General features: G+C 41.6%; 1 protein-coding gene across 2 annotated transcripts; it reads right to left on the reverse strand.

Annotated features, from left to right (window-relative positions):
* Nucleotides 1-1,314: 1,314 nt before the first annotated feature.
* On the reverse strand, nt 1,315-23,948 carry LOC128512860 (GTPase IMAP family member 9-like). Of its 2 annotated transcripts, none has more exons than XM_053486332.1 (2): nt 23,842-23,948; nt 1,315-3,127 (listed from the first exon to the last, which is right to left on the reverse strand). In XM_053486332.1, the coding sequence occupies exon 2, from the start codon at nt 3,123-3,125 to the stop codon at nt 1,764-1,766; it is 1,362 nt and encodes a 453-aa protein (XP_053342307.1). In that variant the 5' UTR covers nt 3,126-3,127; nt 23,842-23,948; the 3' UTR covers nt 1,315-1,763. The 2 variants fall into 2 exon arrangements, with proteins under 2 accessions (XP_053342307.1, XP_053342306.1); XM_053486331.1 differs by lacking the exon at nt 23,842-23,948 and adding an exon at nt 7,321-7,819.

Genomic DNA, 23,948 nt, shown 5'->3' on the forward strand with positions numbered 1-23,948 from the left:
TGTGGGATTGTGGGTAATCATCTCCCATGCTCAGTCTCAGTATTATTTATTATTTACTATACCATCGTGATCACATGTGTGTATGTGCATGTAAAGCATAAAAAAAAAAAAAAATTGTGTCCAAGTGTAGTGACTGTTTTTTAGTAACAACAGCCTGCAACAACGGCCTCTGGGAAGAAAAAGTTTAAAAGGCTGTAAAAGTGCGGGAGATGAATCTGATTAACGACAATGCAACATCACATTTCCACGAAATCCTCAAAAGTAGGCAAAAGCAAGTGTGATTAGAGAGGTTCCTTGTGTGTAGTGTGTGATATAAGTATATATATATACTTATATATAGGTCAATAAGTATTTGATCACCCTGTGATTTTGCAAGTTCTCTTACTTAGAAATCATGGAGGGTCTACAGTTTTCAGCATAGGTGCATTTCCACTGTGAGAGACAGAAGGTTCCCCTGCTAAAGTCAGCCCATGTCCAGGCCCGTCTGAAGTTTGCCAGGGACCATCTGGATGATCCAGAGAGGTCCTGTGGTCAGATGAGACCAAAGTATAACTTTTTTTTTTTTTTTTTACATTCGCCGTGTTTGGAGGAAAAAGAATGAGTATCATCCCAATAATACCATACCTACAGTGAAGCATGGGGCTGGAAGCATCATGCTCTGTGATTGTTTTTCTGCACAGGGGACAGGACGACTGTATTAAGGAGAGGATAAAGGGGGCCATGCATTGTGACATATTGGGCAAAAACCTCCTTCCCTCAGTCAGAGCATGAAAGATGGGTCGTGGCTGGGTCTTCCAAAATATCAATGACCCAAAGCACACATCCAGAAAAACCAAGGAGTGGCTTCGTAAGAAGCATATGGACTATTTAAAAGCAAAATAACAGGTCTCTGAGGGTCAGAAATCTGGCTGATAATCAAGTGATCAACTACTTATTTGACACAATAATTTACAAATAAATTGTTAAAAAATCATACAATGTGATTTCCGGATTTTTCTTTTTAGATTCTGTCTCTCACAGTGGAAATGCACCCATGCTGAATCAAAGCAAAATCACAGGGTGATCAAATACTTATTGACCTCACTGTATATACATATGAGCACTTGTATTATGGAAGACAGATGCTGACCCTGCTTGCACCTACTTCTCGACTGGGGTTTTGTTTTTCCAATAAAAAAATAAAAAAATAAAAAAACATTACTCAGAGATTGTACAAGCTTTAAAATAATATGCACTGTTACTTTTCTATTGTGGCAAGAAAATAAATGCACTAAACCCAACAGATCAATATAAATAAAAAGAATTGAGGCACAATTTTAAAATTTTCAACATTTATTGTATTTCTAAGGAATGTAATGTCATTGTTTATAATTGTCTACCAACCATTAGTCTACTATAATATTTTGTTGCATGCAATGTTATAAATCTGATTAACGGAATGTGTACATGCTAGGAATGTATATTAACATGCAGTATTAGAAGTATTACTATAGTTAACATAGTGTTTATCCTGTTAACAGTAAAATGTTTTGTAATAACTGCATAACACAAAGACAGAGCTGCTTTGTGCTAGATTATAAAGAATGCAAGCAATACAAGGCCTAACATTAGTATGTGCAATGAATATGAATATTACAAAGATTATAACTGTAATAAAATACCTTGCTTAGTTTCCTTATACACTACAATCATGTCATAACACAAATTATGACAACAGTATAGATTCTTCTTCCTCAAAGTTATGTGATGTTTTGACTTTTGTGTTACTGAATGGAACAAAAGCCAGTCACTAACGGAGTTACCTTTGCTGCAGCACCCATTATTGGACCTGCTGCTTTTGTCGCTGCACCTATTAAAGGAGCTGCTTTTGCAACTGCTGCCATCACAGAGGCTGCAAGCTCAGGTCCGAGCAACTCTACTGCCAGTCCTACAGGTGCTGCAGTCGTGACAAAAAGTGTAGGCGCCAATAGAAATCCAGCCCCTGCGCCTCCCAAAAATATCACGAGGTACTTCAGAATAGTGAAATATTGTTCATTGTTATACCATTTACTGTCATCCTCATTTAAAGCCTTTTCTCTCTCCTCCTGCTCGATTCTTTGCTCTTCTTTCTTCATCCATTTTTCTATTTCCCTGATCTTTTTTTGAGTTTCCTTTATACTTAACTCCTTCTTTTCCTCCAGCTTTCTAAGGCAGTTTTTTGCATTCTGTAGAGATTCCTGCAGCACCGGCATCCTGTGTTGATCTTCATAAAGGTTTTCATTTTCTTTGGTAATTTCTGCTGTTAAATAAAGAATTTCACCCTGGATCTGACTCCTCTGTCTTTCTATCTCTTGCTCGTCTATCTCCTGGGCTTTAATGATGACGGCTCTTTGCTGTTCTGCTCTCTGCCTTACTTCCTGCTTGGCCTTCTCGATAGATTCAGCAATTTTGTCTTGCTTTTTCTGTTCCAAAATTGCTAGTGCTTTATCTACAGCCTCCGTTTCCTGGTTGGTGAAGTGACGGTACTCGTTCTGTTTCAGCAACTCATCCAGCTTCTTCAGGAGCTCTTTCACTTGGTCCGGGTTCTCTGGGTTCTTGTTGTTAAAAGCCAAGAAATGTCCACCAAATTGTGCAATAATATCCTGGATTTTCTGGCCCTGTTCTGATATAAACTGCTCAATTGACTGTCCTTCCAGCTCGTCTGCACGAGTAAATATGATGATCGTGTGATTACTGATGTTCTCCTCAAAAAACTTTCTAATCATCTCTACAGTCTGCTGCTGCTCCTCTGTGAAGCGAGCGATTGGTATGATGAGCAGAAATGCATGTGGTCCAGGTGAACACATGGCCTGACATCTTAGCACTTCATTTGTTAACTCACTTTGCTGGAGAGAGGTGTCGAACCAGCCAGGAGTGTCAATCAGTGCTAGGCTCCGCCCCTGAACTACTCCACTTTCCTTTTGGCATTTCTTCGTCACTGAGTCCATGCTCAGTTTAGATGGGAAACATTTTTTACCCAAGATGGTGTTTCCTGTGGCACTTTTACCAGAACCTGTTCTGCCCAGCAGCACCAACCGCAGCTGAGTTATTCGGGACTGGGCGGCTTCATGTGGACTTGTGGAGCTCCTGAACTGAGAACGCTGCATTTCTGTTTTGGATAGAAAGGCAAACTTTATGAGCTTTTTTTAATTTACATGTCATTCATTATTTTATCATTAGCAGACTATGAACAATATTTAAATATGACAAAATGTACCCTATTTTTCAGCTGAGGTTTCTTTGCTAGTTAACCAGTTACACTACTTTTAAACCCTTATGTTTGCTGAATCTGTGCTGTCATTATAGTATGTGGATAAAATTTTATCACTGTGGTATAAAAAGCCATAACATTAAAACCACTGATGTTAGGGTTAAACATGATGTTAAAACCACTATGTTACAGTGGCACCTGTCAGGGGGTGGGATGTACTGCATTTGACAGAAGGTAAACAGTCAGATTACAGTGATGTCTTGGACACGGGAAAAATGACCAAGCAGGAGCTTCTGAGCGACTTTGATAAGAACCAAATTGTAATGATGAAACGACAAGGTCAGAGCATTAACATCAGGTCTTGTGGCATGTTCTTGTTATGCAGTGGTTAGTTCCTACCAAAAGTGGTCCAAGAAAGGACAACCAGTAAACCACTGACAGGGTCAGTGTTACTGGTTAAGGTTACTGGTGGCTATGATGGACCAGCGTGCCCAAGCTGACCAGGGTCCACTGTTAAAAGCACCTACAATGGGAATGTGAACATCAGAACCGGACCCAAAGCAATGGAAGAAGGTGGCCTGGTCTGATGAATCGTTTTCTCGTACAGTGGAACTTTGCAAGTAATGCGGTTTGCCAGTGTTACGCAGTGTTACTGGTATAATTAACATCCGTGCATGTGTGTACTGTTTACTATAACACTGTGACCACGTATGAGCGCGTAAAACATATTTTATTTTGTGTTTGTAAGCGTGTGTACAGCATCATGTACTGTTTATTATAACACACGTTTTTGCACGCGTGTAGAGCAAAAGCAAGTCTCATTAGAGGTTAAAGCTCCATTTTTTCTCTCCCTCTCTGTATCAGCGTTAGTCGTTATGTGTGTGCGCGCGCGTAATTTGACACCGTGCTCCTTCACACACACACACACACACCCACACACACACACACACACACACACACACACTCTCGCCTTTACGGACCCCCTCCCACCCCCTCCTCTTCTCGGCTTCCCACACACATACAGACGCACACTCTCTCCGCCTTACACAGAAACTCTACTCTGTCGCAATTCTTTTCGAAGGTAAAGTGCAGGTACATTTTTTTTTTTACAGCAGTGATTCCGTTAGTATGCGCTCATGCGAGTGTCATTAGCGATGTTCCTTGCTAATTTTTCCGATAAAACAGTCTTTTCGTTAATGTGTGTGTGTGCGTGTGTGTCTGCACGCACATTACACACACACACACACACACACACGCACAGCCTGCGTGCATAAACAGAAACACTTATCTGTCAGGATTTATTTTTACTTTTTTTTAAAGGTGGTAAAGTGCAGGTTAATTTGTTTTATTTTTATTCATATTTTGTATTAATTATTTCTATGTTTTTATTTTTGGGGGCTGTGGAACGAATAATTTGAGTTTTCATTATTTCTTATGGTAAAATTAAATTTGGTTTACAAATGTTTTGGAATACGAGCCTGCTTTCGGAACGAATTATGCTCGTAATCCAAGGTTCCACTGTATATCATGTGGGTGTGTATGCACTATGGGAAGAAGGCAAGTTTTTTGAAGACAGTGTAATGCTCTTGGCAATGTTCTGTTTTGAAACTATAGGTCTTGCCATTCATTCGGTTGCACTTACACATTAGTGATCATTGTTCATGACAACTATATTCCTTAACTGCAGTGACCTTTTTCAGCAAGATAATGCACCCTGCCTCACTGCAAAAATGGTTCAGGAATGTTTTTAGGAACATGACAATGTGTTCAAGGTGTTGCCTCCAAATTCTCCTAATTTCAAATCAATTTAGCATCTTTTGAATGAGCTGGAAAAACAAATCCAACTCATGCAGACCAACTGTGTAACTGACAAACTGAAGGAATCTGCTACTAAGGTCTTTGTACCAGATACCACAGAACACCTTCAGAGGTCTTGTGGAGTGAATGCCTCGACAAATCAGAAGAAACCGACACAATATTAGACAGATGGATTTAATGTTATGGCTGATTGCTGTTTAAGTATAGTATGTCATAACACATTAATGTATATATGGATGAACAACATGGTGTTATTTACTCCTATTGTGTGGTTTTAAAGCCTAAACGTGGTTTGTCTCAAAGGGGCCGATTGGCTGCCCAACACCGTCATGGAGTAACTGTCTCCTACTTATTTGTTCTTTTTGTCAAACCCCTTGAATTAAAGCTGAAAGTTTCAAGTAGGGATAACTGCAGGCTGGAGCAATAAGGCGTGCTGAAAGGTCGGGGCGTGCCGAAGGGTAGAGAGCATGTCGAAAGAAACTGGTGGGTGAATGGAGCTTCTGCGTTGGCCAATCAGCGTGCCGAAAGGTAGGGGGCGTGCCGAAAGGTAGGGGGCGTGTCGAAAGGTAGGGGCGTGTCGAAAGATTTCTCATTGGTGAAAGGAGCTTCTGCGTTGGCCAATCAGCGGTAATCCATGTAAGTCCCTTTATTTTAGCGTGGAAGAACATGGCGGCGGTAAGGCTTGGTGTGGTTAGTCAATATAAATAAATTTTTTCTTTGTTTTTGTCACTTAATTGTTCGTTTAATTGTTGTCGACAGACACACATTACTGTGCGACGAAACACAGACACTTTTCCCCTCGAAGTAAGGGTTGGCTGTTTGTATCGGTGTCCGTTTTGCGCTAACGATGTTTTTAGGCCTCATGAAAGACACAAGACACTTGCTCATTTACAAGGCCATAGACTTCGGGCAGTTCATCATGGACGTAAGTATAAGTTAATTCATGGTTACGACAATTTCTTATGGTGATAAATAATCAATAATGAATGGCGATGTCATGTTTAAAAAGTTAAAGTTAACGTTATATGAAGGACCGGAGTTATCTGTTATCGTGACATAGTCAAAATACTCCAGCAAAGACACGTGTAAGTGGACAACTGCAATTATCATTAATTTAGAGCGAACTTATTTAGATGAATGTAAAAGTTAATTTATAATTTGTCAAATCCAATTTGATTTCTACGATGTAATTTGTTCCTGTTACGATTTGTCACAAATGCAAATTGCAGATATTTATAAATAAAGATATTTATACAGTAGTCAACATTTGAAGTGGATAAAAAAAAAGTTCATCAAACGTGTCCTAAGACAAGAATGGGTATTGTTTTGGTTTTGTGACAACTTTTATGAAAGGTTTGGATCCTCTTCAAATGTTGACTACTGTAGATCTCTGCAATCTACCCTTGTGACTAGGACAAATTGCAATACAGATATCCTAAATAAAAACGTTTTTTCAAATTACCCCTTATCTAATCCCCAGCTTTTATTTGCCAGCCAATACTGAGATGTCATTTCAAAACATCAGTCAGACAAAACACAATTTAGGTGTCTTAAGATGTAATTGTGACAAGTTGAAATTGAATCAGAGATATCATTATTTACCTGTGAGTATGAGTTACATGTTAATTTCAGATATATACAGTATATGATGTTATTTCAGAGATCCTAAATGAAGTTTTGATATCTTTAATTATAATGTTGACTATTCAAATTGTAATTGTCTTTTCAAAATACAGTTGTAACTGTCAAATTAAAAAAGATTTGATAGTAAAACCAAAGTTTTAAATCCGAAAGACATCCTAGTTAATAGAGATTAAACATGTGTAAATACCCGTGTATACGACTCAGCAGCAGCAGCGTCATTACTACTAGCTAGTTGAACTGCTTCACCTGCTGAGAAATGACATGTAGCTTTTCAGTTTGCAAATACAAGAGAATAGGAGAAAGCATGATTTCCATGCATTAAAGTGGAAGACCTGGAAATAGTTTGTCGTTGTTGTTGGAGACAGCTCATAGTTTATCATAAATATTATATATTTATACATGTGTGCCTAGAATACATATGTGTAAATCTGGCCCTGATCATGTCAGACAATTAAGTCAAACATAGTTTATTTTATGTTTGTTTTACTAGTTGAAATGGTGTCTGTTGTTCTGCTCTCTTATAGATTTCATAATTTTTTGACTGTCACTTGGAGTGCCGACAAAGTAGGCATCTTCACTGCTGCTATTGCCCCAAAACAATAATCAATACATCAGATTTTAACAAGCACCTGACTGTGTGCAAATCAGCAACACTGACGAACCAGAGTGCTGTTCAATGCAGCAAGGTGGCTCGGAAAGTAATTCAGACATCTCCTGTTGCTACTCAGTGCAGCAGGACTGCTCCAGAAGTAAATCAGGAAGGAAATCAGACAGCTCCTCTTGCCAGTCAGTGCAGCAAGTCTGCTATAAACCACTTGAAACGCATTCGAAGAAAGCAAGAGCAAAAGTTAAATTGTCCGCACTGTCATCTATGCGTTTTAAAGAACAATCTCAAAAAACATAAACAAAGGGCACATTCAGGTGTTGACCATGATGTCACTGCACAGTCTCACCTTCAAAGTCAGTGCATTGACCCAAACAATCGGGTTTTTGCTGTGGCAAAATCTTCTAAAGGACCTTGCATTCCTATTCATGCCATTAAAAAGACATGGGGCAGTTCACACAAGGTGATTTGTGAACTTGAGGTCTGCAATGGTGTAATGGATTTTAAAAGACGAAGTGGCATGCGATCTTGTCAGTGTAGTCACCTTAAATCTGTGGAGTATTGCAGATCTGATTCTGAACACGTTGTCTTGCATGAAGAGGTTTTAGGCGAAATGGTTCAACAGAAATGGTTCTCAGAGGAGCGAAAAAAATAATGTTTAAGCATTCAGAAAAAAGCTACAGAACAAGATGTGTGCTTGGCAACCTACATAAATCTTGGTGTTCCATCTTTTATGCACTATGTGTCAGTTTTTGAGCCAAAAGTTTTATAATCGACTTGGCAGAATCATGGTGGCTTACAATGCCAAAACCAATACATGGCATTGTCCATGTGCAAGACCAAGGAATTCTTGCCTACACAAGGCAGTGTCGAAGTGGTATCTTTTTCAGACAAACAGAAAAATGTTTTGCAGAGTGAAAAGCACAGAAGTTGAGCTGAGCTGCAAGACTTTGCCAGGGGACACTTGTTTTTCTAATTTTCAAGAAGATGATGCCGAGAAAACCATCTACCCTCCAAGAAATGAAGACCTGAAGAAAATGGTGCAATATATATTAAAAAATAAAACGTTACCATCTTCCCTACCCATTACTGCAACCAATATAAATAAAAAGGAATTCCCAAAAGTTTTGATTCCAAATGAAATGCATTGCTCATCATGTTCTGAACATGTACCCCTCAGTGATCCTTTGCTCATCTCGAATAAAGCTAAAATTGTCACAACAATTGGAATCATTGAAGGTTGGTATTTTAATTTTTTGTTGTAGTAAATTAGTTAAATAAAGTGTTTAGTAATAACTGCATATTTGTTTGTTTTTAGGTGTTGAAACTTATTGCAAGAAATGCCCAGTGTGTGGTCTTGCATATCGCTATCAAGAATGGAGTGCTGGTCCATGATGACCTGTCATACTCAGTTTGAAATTTTGTCTTCTGCTTCGAAGTTTTCTGCAGGTATTGTATTATATTGTAGCGTTTTTACGCCGGGAAGAATGCTGGAGAGACGAGTGAGCTTATTTGCTACCCAATGCAATGGCTGGGAGTACTTTATTAAGCACACAGCATGTAAGGCATGAGCAGCACCTTCACTCAGGAGCCTACATCCAATTCAGCACTAGCTTGAACTGGAGCACATTTCACACGTCACACACCCCTCACACAAACAGGGCCGAAGCCACCAACCCAAACACCTTTCCCCAACATGGTGAACACACACCGACATCCCCGCAAGGCATGCTGGTCGTCAGCCGCCGCCCCGCCCACGCCACACTGCCCCCACCCGAGCTGTGACCGTCCCTGGTCACCATGAAGGACTTTATTTCGGAGGCGTGGAGGCGGTCGGCGCTGGCGGTGGGAACGCCGGCGTCCTTTGGCAGGTGAGGGATAAACGCGAACATAGTCCTGAGGCGGTCCGGCCTCCACAGAGTTCGATGGTTACCCGGCGTGCGGCTGTGGAGGCGCAAGACGGTCCCGGTGGGGCAAAACTCGTGCCCGCCCTGCCAACCGCACCCGGTAGATGACATCGGAGAGCCGAGCTGGCTGTGAGTGTCCACGCCCATTCGCCCCTTCTGCCAAAGGACGCCGGCGTTCCCACCGCCAGCGCCGACCGCCTCCACGCCTCCGAAATAAAGTCCTTCATGGTGACCAGGGACGGTCACAGCTCGGGTGGGGGCAGTGTGGCGTGGGCGGGGCGGCGGCTGACGACCAGCATGCCTTGCGGGGATGTCGGTGTGTGTTCACCATGTTGGGGAAAGGTGTTTGGGTTGGTGGCTTCGGCCCTGTTTGTGTGAGGGGTGTGTGACATGTGAAATGTGCTCCAGTTTAAGCTAGTGCTGAATTGGATGTAGGCTCCTGAGTGAAGGTGCTGCTCATGCCTTACATGCTGTGTGCTTAATAAAGTACTCCCAGCCATTGCATTGGGTAGCAAATAAGCTCACTCGTCTCTCCAGCATTCTTCCCGGTGTAAAAACGCTACAATATTATCTTTATACCTGGGGTGTCCAAACTTTGAGGGCTGCTCGTGTTGCAAGTCCTAAACTAAAGTCCAATCGTGTTGCAAGTTCTAAACTTTACACTTAAAAGTCATTAGGGCTCTTTGCCCAAATTTTTGCTTTATGATTTACCAGGGCTGGGGCAACAAATCGATGCCTTGTGATTTGAGTAATTGTTCTGCATCGAGAGAATGGTTTTGAATAGCAGGTAGCACTGCAAAATCAGTCATACTCTGGTTGCTTCCAGTTCTACACACACACACACACACACACACACACACGCACACCACTTGAATATGAAATAGTCAGTTATACAGTTGGAAAATGTTGAAGTATGTATAATTAAGGCAGGTTTGGACACCCCTGCTTTATAGTGTCATTGTTACAAAAATGTCTAATCACATTTTTCCTCTTTAGTCTCACACTGCGGTTGAAAGAGTTTGTAAAGCTCTTTCGGCATCCACTGGAATGGTTTACCCAAGCAGTAAAACTGTGCTTTGTGCTTATCTCCACTTTGAAGCATTAACTGATCACAATTACCAATTTTCTTGCTTTAATTGTGGATTCCATCCATCAGTTATCATGGATGCTCATCGCAAAGGAGTTTTTAGCATGCCAGGTATAGTACAAATCTAATCAGAATTGGACGTGCATGTGACCCTGCATTTAACCTTGCTCTGCATGTAATTTGTTAGAATTAAGGACAAAGGTTTTGAAGTCGGAAATTTTACTTTGCTATAATGTTCTTTTACAGTGATACTTCTGGGTGCCACAGCAAATTATTGCAATAATTCATCAATGTTAAATCTTTGTACTGTGTATATATTTGTAATTTTGTGTTGTTTAATAAGTGAAATCGAAGAACCCCCTGCAGACTTTGATGGACAAGTAAATGTGGAGACTTTTTGGAATTCCTGAGACTGGAAATCTTTGCAAGAGGTCTTGTGCAGGGTAAGTTTGTATTTATTTTATTCATTTGGTTCTATGTACTGTACATTGTGTCTGTAAATATTGTGCAGATCAGTATTTTGGTCATTATTTTTACAAGCACATTTGATCAATTTCAAACCACATCAATCTTAGTAACTATTAATTTAACTTAAACCTTGCTTGACCTGTCTGAATACTCAATTGTGATTGGCTGGCAGGTATGCATTGAAACTGTTTAATGCACAGGAAGTCAGTTCAAGGGAGAACAAAAAATTTACTTCTTTTTCTTTCTCACCTAATGGCATCATCTGTTAAAAGTTTTACGTTTAAATTTAGAAAATTGTGGGGTTTTGTAATGCTTAAAATGAACACTTAATATTGTAATTATTTTTATTTTATTTATTTATTTGTAGGTGGAAGCTGCAATCCTTTTGCTGTCAAACCAAGTTTCCACCATTGGGCAGCCTGGATTGGACAAAATACTAGAAAATGTGACTTTATCTTAAATACAGAATGGGAGAAAGTACATTTGTCAAATCCTAATCCTGCATCTGAACTTCCAATAACTGAGGAAAGGCTTATTGATGAGCTAATGAAAGTGAAGGTAAAGTGTTCTTTTGTTTGCCGCCTTGTAGCAGTACTACTGTAGCTTTATTCTTGTTATTACTAATGAATTTTAAATGTTTTTTTCCCATTAAACACAATTTAAAAGGTGGCTGCTGTCCGACGGTTATGTGGATCTTGTGGCTTAAACACCAAGGGATCAAAGATGGACCTCATAATGAGATTGAGGAGTGAAATGCAAAGCAGGTCATCTTATGACAAAATTTTCCAAAAAGTTTGGCATGCCTCAGGTTAGTACACACTGATATAATTTATAATCGCAACATGAGCAGTCGATATTTCATTAATTTTATTTAAAGGGGTCATGAACTTCATTTCATTTTGTACCGTTCTCTAAGGTCCACTTATAATATCTTTAAGAATTTTAGATCAAAAACATAATTTATGATGTTTTTACAGTATAGTGACCCCTCTTATGCCAAAAGATCAAAAGAGTTTTTTTTTTTAGTTCATGGCCCCTTTAATAAAAAGACAAAGTGGTTGAAACATTAAAATGTTAAATATTTTGTTATTGTTTAGGTGGTTGGGCAGTTGTCATGTGCCCCTGCGGTGTTGTTTACAGCATTAAATTCCTGATGAGAGCTGAAAGTCTATGAGACTTCACTGACATTTTGATGTCCTGGAAAAACCTTCCCAACATAACAATTTATGACTTTGCAAGAAGTCTGGCCTCTCATGCGAATCTCCGTTATTCAAACACGATTCCTTTCAGCTCACATGAGGGTCGGCTTTTGGAGCCAAGTAATGCCAATATTACAGCAGCGGAACAGGGAAGACTCAAAGTATCACTGAAATGGCTGAAGGAGAAAAAGATGCATCCAGATGTGAATGGGCATCCATTGACCAGCTTATCCGAACACTATGTTCTTTATGACAGATTTCACGAAAACAATACAAAAGACTCTCACGATAAACTTCGCAAAATACAGCTTGTTCCTGAGTTGGTTGGAAGAATAAATTCCCAGTGTGCTGAGGAGTTGTTTTCTCAAATGAGAAAAAACAACTACTTTCTAAATGTTATGAAGCCAACAAACCATGTGTTCCTCATGCGAAACCTGTTGCACCACTACAATGTTGCAATAAATAAGAGGTTTGCTGAACAACTTACTGTAGCAAGCATGTTGGATGCACTGAGGTTGTCCTGGACAAGCATGGGCAAGCACTATCAGGTAAAGATTTTTTTGGCTTAATGTTAACATTGTTTAGCACAATTTGCTGACATGGTTTATTTGTAAGGACTTTATATGGAAAGACAATTAAAATGGATGATGAGCCAAGTACACAAAAGGTAGCTGTGAGAAAGCTAAAGGATGTTTTGATAAACAAGAACTGCTGGAAACGACCATTAGGTGAAGCGATGGAAGAAAAGGTGAGTGCTCCTTGAAGGTAGAAATAGTTTATGAATGAGTAGCTTCAAACTTGTTATAGTTGAATTTTTATTTTTTGTTTTTATAAATAGCTCACATGTGTGTTAGACACATTGAAAAGTCAGGATGAACATGTGGCACGTGTTTATTTAACCACCCTGATGCGAGAAGATTTTCAGACACTGGGATTGCAATGCAATATTGAGGCAACAGTTAGGATCTTTATTTATTATTATTATTTATAATCAATTATTTATGTATGTGTTTTTGTTTTTTTCTGTTTTAATGTTTAAAGTTGTTATGTTAACAGATTCTGAATTGCTGTTTCAAGTTAATTGAAGACGTCAGTGAATTGCAGGTAGTTTGTGTGTGTGTGTATGTGAGACTTGCAAAACTGCAGAAATGGCAAAAGTTTTTATGATGAAATTTATGTACATTTCTGTTGTTAGGGGATCCAAGTCTGGACATCTAATTCCTATGTGAATGCAACTTTGATTCCCCCACTTTGTGCAGATCCCATGTTACATATTACTGTAAGCATTTCTACTTTAACAGTGTAACATTTTGGCTGTAATTAGTTGGCCTTTATCATGTTGGCATTTTATTGATGCTTTTTGAGTTGTTGTTGTACTAAATTTGATGTTGCAAAGAAAATGTAGTAAGCATTCTCTCAGAGCAGTGGTCATAAAGATCTCACAACAAGAAATGTGTTGTACACAATTTAATTTTAGTATTTATTTTTTGTGACAGGTTGATGCTTCTGCAAAAGACTGGATTCTGTTTCCGTCATGGAGCAAGTCGCACTGGATGCTTTGTGTAAGCCGTCACTAGGACTTTTTTTTTTTTTTTAAAGACTTGTCAAATGGATGTCAGTATTTTGTGTTTTGTATTTTTCTTTACAACCTTTTTCAGATTTTGCGCCCAAAGTTGAAACAGGTTTTTTTCCTTGATTCGCTATGCAAGAGTGGTCTAAGTGATGGCCGCTACTGTCAAGTGTACAGGTCTTTTACATACAAGTTCGGTAGTTCATGTTCAGAAGTACCAGATGACCAGTTCTCGTTCAAATGTTCTTAACTGCTGTTTGGGGGTTCTGTTCCAAACCATTCAGCGTTATACTTTTTCATTTTTAACTTGTTCACCGATAACATGTACTATATTACGGATACTACTTTAAGTGAATCGCTTACTTTTGTGTATTTGGGTACATTTAATAGGAGGGTTGCTCAGACCATTTCTCCTGGACATTGGACTGAGTTGTCCTGTGAAGACCTTCCAGTAAGTTTTTGAATCATTGCGTGTTGTACTGGCATATTGTTTGATTTTTATTTATTGATTTATTGCTTGCTTGCAAACATTACCCAGGGCATTCCAATGCAGGGTTCCTCCAATAACTGTGCCGTCTTTGTGCTCATGGTGAGTTTATTGGACAATTTACATCAGTTCTGTTGTATTAAAAAAACAAACATTTAAAGGGTCTAAACAGTGTTTGACTTTCAGTATGCCCTGTACATACCACTTGGAGTGGAGTTTGACTTCTCAGAGGTATGTCTATACATCTATGCTGAACACTTTTTTGCAAGCCAGTATAAAAGCTAAATTTTTTATATTATAATAATCTTTTTTTTTTTTTTTTTTAAACAGGCTAATATGCCAAGTATAAGGAAATGGTGGTGTTCACTCTTACTTGAACGCTCAGGGTAAATTTTAAGTCTTATATAAACTTAGAGATGACATTTAGCACTTTGTAAATCTTGCTTTTCTTTTTTTATTTTTTAAGGCCTCCTTCAAAAGAAAGAAGGCACAAAAAAAGTTGTGTCTGCTTGGTTAAAGGCACATCAAGGCTCAGTGGAAGGTAAACATCTTAAACAATTTATAATATAAAATATAGTATAACGTAAAAGTCTATTCAAAACATTGCCAGTGAAAATTATAATTGTATAACTTCGTATAGATGTACAATTTTTGTTTTACACAATGTTGCAAATATGCATGTATTTTCACAACTACTTGTAATTGTATTTAACATCTTTTAATTGTATTTAAAAACCTTTATGTAATTGTAAATCCATTAGTACAAATTACTAATTGTCATGTACTTTTTAACATGGTTTTGGTTTGTTTTTGTTCTTCAGCCATGGGCCCAAAAAAAACCTTGCTGCTGTATGATTGAATATTGTGAAGTATTTACACTACACTTAACACTACCTAGTTTTTCTGTAATTTCGCATTATTTTTTTTCTTTTATTCAGCTACTATCAGAGCTGATACAACAGGTTCTGCTAGAGGTTGTCTATGAAGAAGGAGATAGGGCCTTTCTCTCACTGTCACTAGTGTGCAGAAAGTTTTATGATATTGTAAACCAGCAGACTTTTCGAAGAAAAGCTCACCTTGCCTGGCTAGACAGTATGTATATTTATTACTTTTATAAAATTATTGCACTTTTTCAGAGGTCTTTTTTGTTTCTCTCTCTCTCTCTCTCTCTCTCTCTATATATATATATATATATATATATATATATTTTTTTTTTTTTTTTTTTGCTGTTTAAAAAAATTTTTTTTACTCTTTTTTTTTGTTGTTGTTTGTTTCCCCCCTCTTGTGTAGGTATCGTTGACTGGAAGTCTGTCTGTCCTGAAGTGAGGAAAAACTACAGAGTGGAGTTTAAACTCACCAGGTGTGATGGGTGTGGATGCATCTACAAAAACACAGTTGGATACTGTGGCATTGGACAGAAAGGAGTGTTCACAGCATTTTATTCTGACCAAGACTTCGAAGGATTCTGTTTCATGGACTGCTACTACAGCAAAAATAAATGAATGAGCAGATTAAGTGTACAGGTTGGGTGGTGTACACTCTTAAACGGAGCAGCTCTGCCTTTAAATAAAATGTTTTATTAGCTAAAATTGTGTCTGTTTACTGAATAAGTACCACTTCAAAGGTTACTAAACTGTACTCCTTCTCCTCTTTATTGTGGTGTTTTATGAACCATATTTGTCCTTATCAGGCAATGTCAAAGTCAACGTTGTCAATTCTGCTACATGTACAGTACATACGTATAAAGAATTGAAATTACGTTTCTCTCAACCCTTGTTACAAATAACACTTAAAGTTGGAGAACAACAGAGGTAAGATAATTGAGTTACTGTTCTGCAAAAAGAGACAGTTTACAACACAGAAGGCTGAGATGGTGAAAAATGGAACAGTGCAATAAGAATAGTGCAAGTGTGCTTATTTTAGTTGATTAAAGTGACATTATAAAGAGCAATATAAAACAGTATAAACAAGAATGTTTTTAGTTTTTATGCACTTTTAGTAAAACTACAGAAAAACAACTGTCAGTTCAAAACATTCTAAATTACTAATTCTGTAACTTTTTTTGGTCTTGTTTAACCAATAGAAAGTTAATAGTATTCCAAAAATATTAAAATTACATTATTTTTATGAACAGCGTTTTGTACTACTATTTTTTTCAAATAATTGTAATTTGATTTTGATTCGGGGTTCAATACAGTTAAGGCTAGAAGGAATACAGCTCAAGCTCTATTGGGCATGCGCACATCATTCTAACGTTTTTTCTCTCACTATACAACAATAAAACTTTTTGTATTACAGAAATTATTCATTTCATCGCTAGTTTTCAGTTGGAGCTATATATTCCTTTTAGCCACGACCGTGACTCAAACGCGCGAGGATGACGTCAGTAACCCGTGGCAACACAGTAGAATGTTTAGAAAGGAATATTTGTAATATCGATATTTTACAGAAAAAGAATGGAATTTTTATATAGAGGATTATGTTGGCTGCATTACTTAAACGCATTAGAAAGAACAAAAGCGTTTAATATTAGCCTTTAAACAGACAACTTGTGCAACCAATCATGAAGAGCTTTCGACACGCCCCCTACCTTTCGGCACGCCCCAACCTTTCGACACGCCCATTACTCCGAGCTGCAGCTACCCCTGTCTCGAAAGTTTTGACTGAGTGTTTCATTTTAAACGTGATGGTGTACAGAAGTATATGAGGCGCCATATAGGGCTTAAATCAAACTTTACTCATGCACACACATATGAAACACTTGCATACACATATATGAAACACTCACACATACATATATACTACAAACTGCTCAAACAACTACATATGAAACACTTGCATACACATATATGAAACACTCACACATACATATATACTACTAACTGCTCAAACAACTACATATGAAATGCGCGCGCACATACATACATACTTTCCGCGCATATACATACATACTTTCCGCGCATATACATACATACTTTCCGCGCACACGCACGCACACACACACATACATACTTTCTGTGCACGCGCACAAAGCCAACTGTAGCGGTGTAGGGAACGAGTGAACAACGGATCTTTAGCTTAGCGGAAAAGGGAATGGATAATTTCCTATAAGTCATTACATATCGCTGGAGTGTGAAAAAATTTTACTCGAAAAATAATTTATATTTTTATTATAATTATTATCGAGGCGAGGACATCATATAAATAGGACACAATAATTTACATTTTGATTTAAAAAAGAAACCATTCGTATTATATAGGGTAGTAATTGTAACATCCTTGCCAACTCAGCCCGGGAGGGTAAGATCTGGGTCACCGGATTACTGAGCCGCTCCTTTGTCTCCCCCTAGTGTGTCTGTGTGTATATGTCGCCCTGGTTTGTGATGAGCACCAAATTATGATCACCTGTCCATCCTTACGTGTCTCTATTTATAGCCCAGCCGAACTCTCTTCACGTTGTCTGTTCACTGACGTGCACCTCTGTCTGTCGTGGCTTAAATATTTTAATGTGTGTATGTGTTTTTCCAGGACTGAGCGGAGTCTGCAGGGAAGGGTCCAGGCCGAGGTTTTCTAGCTGCCGCCGTCACGGTCAAGGTCAAGGCTAAGTGACTCTCAGCACGCCGGGGTTTTCGGCCTCGCCACTGCGGCTTGATTTGTTTATGTTCTTTTGTTCGTTTCTACTTTCAACCCGACCCACCTGCAGACCCCCAGTTTTCCAAGTTGCCATTGTTGAGATTCTTGTTTTGCATATAGTGTACTGAGTAATAATCTCAGAGAAAAGAAAAAAAGAATAAAACTTGTCACGAACTAATCCTGCTTTTTGCGTCCACTTACTTCACCTACAGACATGACAGATGAACAGACCCTCCCGGACGCAGCAGGAATACCGCTGCCGGATGAGACCGCCCCAGCACTCGACTACATGATCCGGCAGCAGGGACAAATTGACGGCTTGGCACGAGCCGTCAATAATATGGCCACCAGCCTAGAAAGGCTGGCGTTTAAATGGGCCCAATCCCCACCTCCTAGGCCCCGCTCTGCACACTCACCACCATGAGCCGCCACACCAGAACGCTATGCGGGGAATCCTGAGGGCTGCAAAAGGTTTCTTCTGGCCTGTGAGCTGTACCTGGCGGAATATCCCGAACTGACGGATGCCAAGAAAGTCAGCTTCATAACGCAGCAGCTCACGGGTCCTGCTATGGACTGGGCGGCGGCGGTGTGGAGCAACGACGGGACAGTGACGACCGACTACAACATCTTTCTCAGAGACTTTCGCGCGGTGTTCGACCACCCAGATCACGGGAAATCGGGGGAACAACAGCTGCTGAGGCTAAAACAGGGGAGTCAGACCGTCTCGGAGTACGCGGTGAAATTCCGCATTCTAGCCGCGGAGAGTGGCTGGTGCGATAAAAGCTTGCTGGCCAGGTTCCGTGACGGCCTCCAACCTGAACTACAACTCGAACTAGCATGTCGTGATGCCGGGCTGTCACTGGACGACAGTATCAACCTGGCCATCAAGTTGGATCAGCACCTCTGCGGCCAGCGCCGGCACCTCCCACCTCGAAGCGCAGCAGGAAGGGCCGAGCAAAGCCACCGCTATAGCCTCAGCAAACCCCCCACCGAATCGCGTGAAAGCAATCAACCTGAGCCGATGGAGATCGGCACGTCCCACCTTTCGGCCCAGGAGCGCCGACGACGCCTAACGGCGGGGTTATGTTTGTACTGTGGGGGGGGATCCCATCGAGTAAACACCTGTCCGCTGTTAAACGTAACCACATACACCCCACCTCGTACTCATCACTCTTTTTGTTTACAGGCTACTTTGTCTTACAATAATCACACTGTGTCTGTCTTTCCCCTTATAGATTCGGGTTCGGCTGGGAATTTTGTCTCCTCTACTCTTCTTTCCAAGCTCCGAGCTCCCGTGTCGAAGCTTCCCTTCCCGATCCCAGTAAAGGCTCTAGATGGTCAACATCTAAAACAATCGCCCCTTGAACATCTTTCCGTGCCACTTCGATTAACTTTCCCAGGTCACACCGAGGAGCTAAAATTCTTTGTGCTCCCGCAGGCGGATCAGTCGGTCGTGCTAGGTCTCCCATGGCTTAGCTATCACAACCCGAATTTTAATTGGGCACAGTCTCGTATCATATCTTGGGCCCCAAGATGCGCGAAATTTTGTAAACTATCCTCATTGATGGTCCAAACCACTACCATTGAAAGTCCTCGCGCCCAACTATCAACCACTGTGCCATCTGAGTACCGAGCATTTCAAGATGTGTTTAGTGTTAAGGCTGCCGCACGACTTCCCCCCCACCGTCCGTGGGACTGCGCGATTGAGCTCCTGCCGGGGAAAGCACCGCCTTGCGCGCGCATTTATCCATTGTCTGTGGTGGAAACACAGGCCATGGAGGAATACGTGAGTGAGACTCTCCAGCAGGGGCTCATCAGCAGGTCCACGTCCCCAGCGTCGGCGGGATTTTTTTTTATTGAAAAAAAAGGCGGGGGTCTTAGACCCTGCATAGATTATCGTGGTCTAAACGCTATTACAGTAAAGTATAAGCACCCACTGCCCCTGGTGCCGGCCGCGATCGACCAACTCCGAGGCGCTTCTATCTTTACTAAACTCGATCTCCGTAGCGCATACAATCTGGTACGTGTTCGCAAGGGCGATGAATGGAAAACGGCGTTTAGCACCACATCCGGACATTACCAGTATAACGTGATGGCGTATGGGCTGGTAAACGCACCTGCGGTGTTTCAGGGGTTCATGAACGACGTGTTTCGACATATGTTAAACCGCTATGTTATAGTATACTTAGATGATATTCTGGTGTACTCGCGGTCATATGCGGAACACGTCGTGCATGTAACCGGAGTCCTTCATCGTCTACGCGAGCATGGACTCTATGCGAAGGCAGAGAAATGCGACTTTCATCAAAAGGAAATAGCATTTCTCGGCTATCGCATAGGACCCCAGGGAGTCGAGATGGAAGCGACCAAGGTTGAGGCGGTACAACAATGGCCGGAACCCAAGTCAGTTAAAGCGCTACAGAGCTTCCTTGGGTTTGCCAATTTCTATAGGCGATTTATTCGGGGCTTCAGTACAGTGGCGGCACCGCTCACAAGTTTATTAAGGGGCAAACCACAGCGCCTGCGCGAGTTCTCGCTGGAAGCGCGCGCAGCTTTCCAGCGACTCAAACATGCTTTCACTTCTGCGCCCATTCTTAAACTGCCGGACCCGGAGAAGCCATTCATAGTTGAGGTCGATGCGTCGGAAGTGGGGCTGGGGGCGGTGCTGTCACAACGCCATGGCAACCCAGCGAAACTCCACCCTTGTGCTTTCTTTTCACGAAAACTAAGTCCTGCCGAACGCAACTATGATATTGGTAATAGAGAACTGCTAGCAGTAAAAGCGGCGTTAGAGGAGTGGCGACACTGGCTGGAGGGAGCTAAACATCCTTTTACTGTACTCACCGACCATCGGAATCTTGAGTACATCCAACAAGCAAAAAGATTGAACTCTCGCCAAGCCCGATGGGCGCTGTTCTTCACGCGTTTTCATTTTATTATCACGTATCGACCGGGCTCTCGCAATAAAAAAGCAGACGCGCTATCTCGATTTTATCCGGCGCCGGATCACAACAACGATCCGAAATCCATCTTGCCATCGTCACTCGTGGTGGCTCCGATCGTGTGGGACATCGATTCGGAGATAGCCCAGCTGGCGCGGTCCCACCCCGCGCCCAAGGGATGTCCTCCGAATCGAACGTACGTTCCGGAGCCTCTACGCGAACGAGTGACGATCGCGGCGCATACAAGCCTTGCATCAGGTCACCCCGGCGTGTCACGAACCATCCACCTATTAGAACCTAAGTTCTGGTGGCCAAAATTGCGGGAAACCGTGAGAACAGTCGTTTTATCTTGTGCAACATGTGCCGCAACCAAAAACCCCCGTAGGTTGCCAGTTGGTAAATTAATGCCCCTACCTACACCTAACAGACCGTGGTCCCATATCGCCGTGGACTTTGTCACGGATTTGCCGGTGTCAAAGGGGTACACAACTATTCTTGTGGTGGTGGATCGATTCTCGAAGGGAAGTCGTTTCCTTCCGTTTAGTTCTCTCCCGTCAGCCTTCCAGGTAGCAGAAAGCTTATTCGATTCCGTGTTTCGTTACTACGGTATCCCGGAGGATATTGTTGCGGATCGTGGTCCCCAATTCATCGCACGGGTCTGGAAAGCTTTTTTCCAGAAATTGGGAACCACAGTTAGCCTGACGTCAGGCTACCACCCTGAGTCAAATGGACAAGCAGAGCGGACTGTCCAAGAACTCGGAAGGTTCCTCCGAGCATATTGTAGTAGTCGACAACATGAATGGGCAGACTGTTTAATCTGGGCGGAATATGCGCAGAATTCGTTACGTCACTCCTCGACCGGCATGACACCGTTTCAGTGTGTGCTAGGGCATCAACCACCGCTCTGTCCCTGGGATGCCACTCCCACCAATATCCCTATGGTGGATCAGTGGTTTCAACGAGCGGAAAAAGTATGGGAGGAAGCACACACCAAGATCTCCCAAGCAGTTCGTAGATTTAAAAGAACTGCCGATAGACGGCGGAGGGAAAGTCCGCCGCTCCAGGTAGGGGATCGAGTATGGCTCTCCACACGGGACCTCCACCTGCACCTCCCATGTCGAAAACTCACTCCCAGATACATCGGTCCATTTCCCATCCTTGCACAAGTAAACCCGGTCACTTTTAAGTTACAGCTACCTCACCACATGAGAATTCACCCTGTGTTTCACATTTCTCTTCTCAGGCCAGTGATTCCGGGACCCCTAGACGGAGGCGTCGCAGAGCCTTCGATCCCCGGGGCTGTGGAAATAGCGGGCGCCCCGGCGTATCGAGTAAAAGAGTTGTTGGACTCTCGGAGGAGAGGGGGCTCCCTCCAGTATTTGGTGGATTGGGAGGGGTACGGCCCGGAGGAAAGGAGCTGGGTCCCGGCTCGGGACATTATGAGTAGAGAACTCATAACCGATTTCCATCGAGCCCGGCCGGATCGCCCAGCACCACGACCCCCGGGTCGACCCGCCCGCCGGCAATTCCATCAGGCCGGTAGGTCCTCACTCCCTCCGATCACACGGAAAGGGCGCTCGCACCCCCCTGGGAATGCCGGTCCTAAGGGGGGGGGGTACTGTAACATCCTTGCCAACTCAGCCCGGGAGGGTAAGATCTGGGTCACCGGATTACTGAGCCGCTCCTTTGTCTCCCCCTAGTGTGTCTGTGTGTATATGTCGCCCTGGTTTGTGATGAGCACCAAATTATGATCACCTGTCCATCCTTACGTGTCTCTATTTATAGCCCAGCCGAACTCTCTTCACGTTGTCTGTTCACTGACGTGCACCTCTGTCTGTCGTGGCTTAAATATTTTAATGTGTGTATGTGTTTTTCCAGGACTGAGCGGAGTCTGCAGGGAAGGGTCCAGGCCGAGGTTTTCTAGCTGCCGCCGTCACGGTCAAGGTCAAGGCTAAGTGACTCTCAGCACGCCGGGGTTTTCGGCCTCGCCACTGCGGCTTGATTTGTTTGTTATGTTCTTTTGTTCGTTTCTACTTTCAACCCGACCCACCTGCAGACCCCCAGTTTTCCAAGTTGCCATTGTTGAGATTCTTGTTTTGCATATAGTGTACTGAGTAATAATCTCAGAGAAAAGAAAAGAAGAATAAAACTTGTCACGAACTAATCCTGCTTTTTGCGTCCACTTACTTCACCTACAGACATGACAGTAATCTGTAAAAATAAATAAATAAATAATATGTTTAATATATTTTTTTATGGTATCAGTTTTTGTTTCAATAAATAATTTATATTTAATGTCCGTAGCGTGAAATTTCCACAGCAGCAGCGACAGGTATCCGAGGTGCTTGTGTTACCATGGTAACGCAAGGAGGAAGTGACGTTGCATGGTGTTCTGAATGGTGGAATTTTGTAGAGTGAAGTTCCCTTTTCAGACATTTCCTGCGCAGGGAGTAGGGTGTAGGGAGTAGTAATTTCAATGTATATGAACTTCATTCTCCCTGATTAGTAGTAGCGTTTCTTAAATAGACCGTTAATGGACAGTTTAGAAGACAACGAGTGATTTATTTATCACCACAAAAGTGGGTGATATGGGGGGTCGGAACAATGTTTGTCCCGCAGGATTCCGATGAGTTATTGTTCATATTAGCGAAGGCGAGGAAACACATTTCACAAAACAGTATTTCTTTCTGTTGTAGGATCCGACATATTAGCCACAGATTCCGTGCTTCAATTTTCTTTTTGCAAATCATCACCTGCGTTTTCTGCCGCTGAAATATTCAGACATTATGTGGATAGTTCTGAATACGCCATGTGATTGAGCAGTGATGATACAAACCAGTACTACCATTCAGGGAGAATAAAGCGACAAGTCCGTCTACACTGAAATGCCTTCCTTTTACACTGAAATGGCTTCAGGTTACACTGAGAATCTCATAGGTGAATGTGCGAGAAGAGTTTGTATGTGTGTGCGCGGAAAGTATGTATGTGTGTGCGCGGAAAGTATGTATGTGTGTGCGCGGAAAGTATGTATGTGTGTGCGGAAAGTATGTATGTATGTGCGTGGAAAGTATGTATGTATGTGCGCGCGCATTTCATACAGTATGTAGTTGTTTGAGCAGTTAGTAGTATATATGTATGTGTGAGTGTTTCATATATGTGTATGCAAGTGTTTCATATGTGTGTGCATGAGTAAAGTTTGATTTATTTTAGCCCTATACGGCGCCTCATAGAAGTAAATTCATAAATTACTTACTTTTTTCACGGGAAATAAACTTCTCTGAACACGTATCTCTCTCTCTCTTTGTCTCTCTCTCTCTCTTCTTTTAAGTTTCGTTTTCTCGCAAATAAATAACGGTGCTA

This window comes from Clarias gariepinus, chromosome 25 (genome assembly GCF_024256425.1).
Source record: "Clarias gariepinus isolate MV-2021 ecotype Netherlands chromosome 25, CGAR_prim_01v2, whole genome shotgun sequence".
Lineage (NCBI taxonomy): Eukaryota > Metazoa > Chordata > Actinopteri > Siluriformes > Clariidae > Clarias > Clarias gariepinus.

Coding starts and splice junctions, on each gene's coding strand:
- LOC128512860 (XM_053486331.1), bottom strand. CDS start 7,402: ATGTCTGAATTACTTTCCGAGCCACCTTGCTGCATTGAACAGCACTCT. Junction 3,128..7,320: donor GCTGATTTGCACACAGTCAG/GTGCTTGTTAAA, acceptor TATCCAAAACAG/AAATGCAGCGTTCTCAGTTC.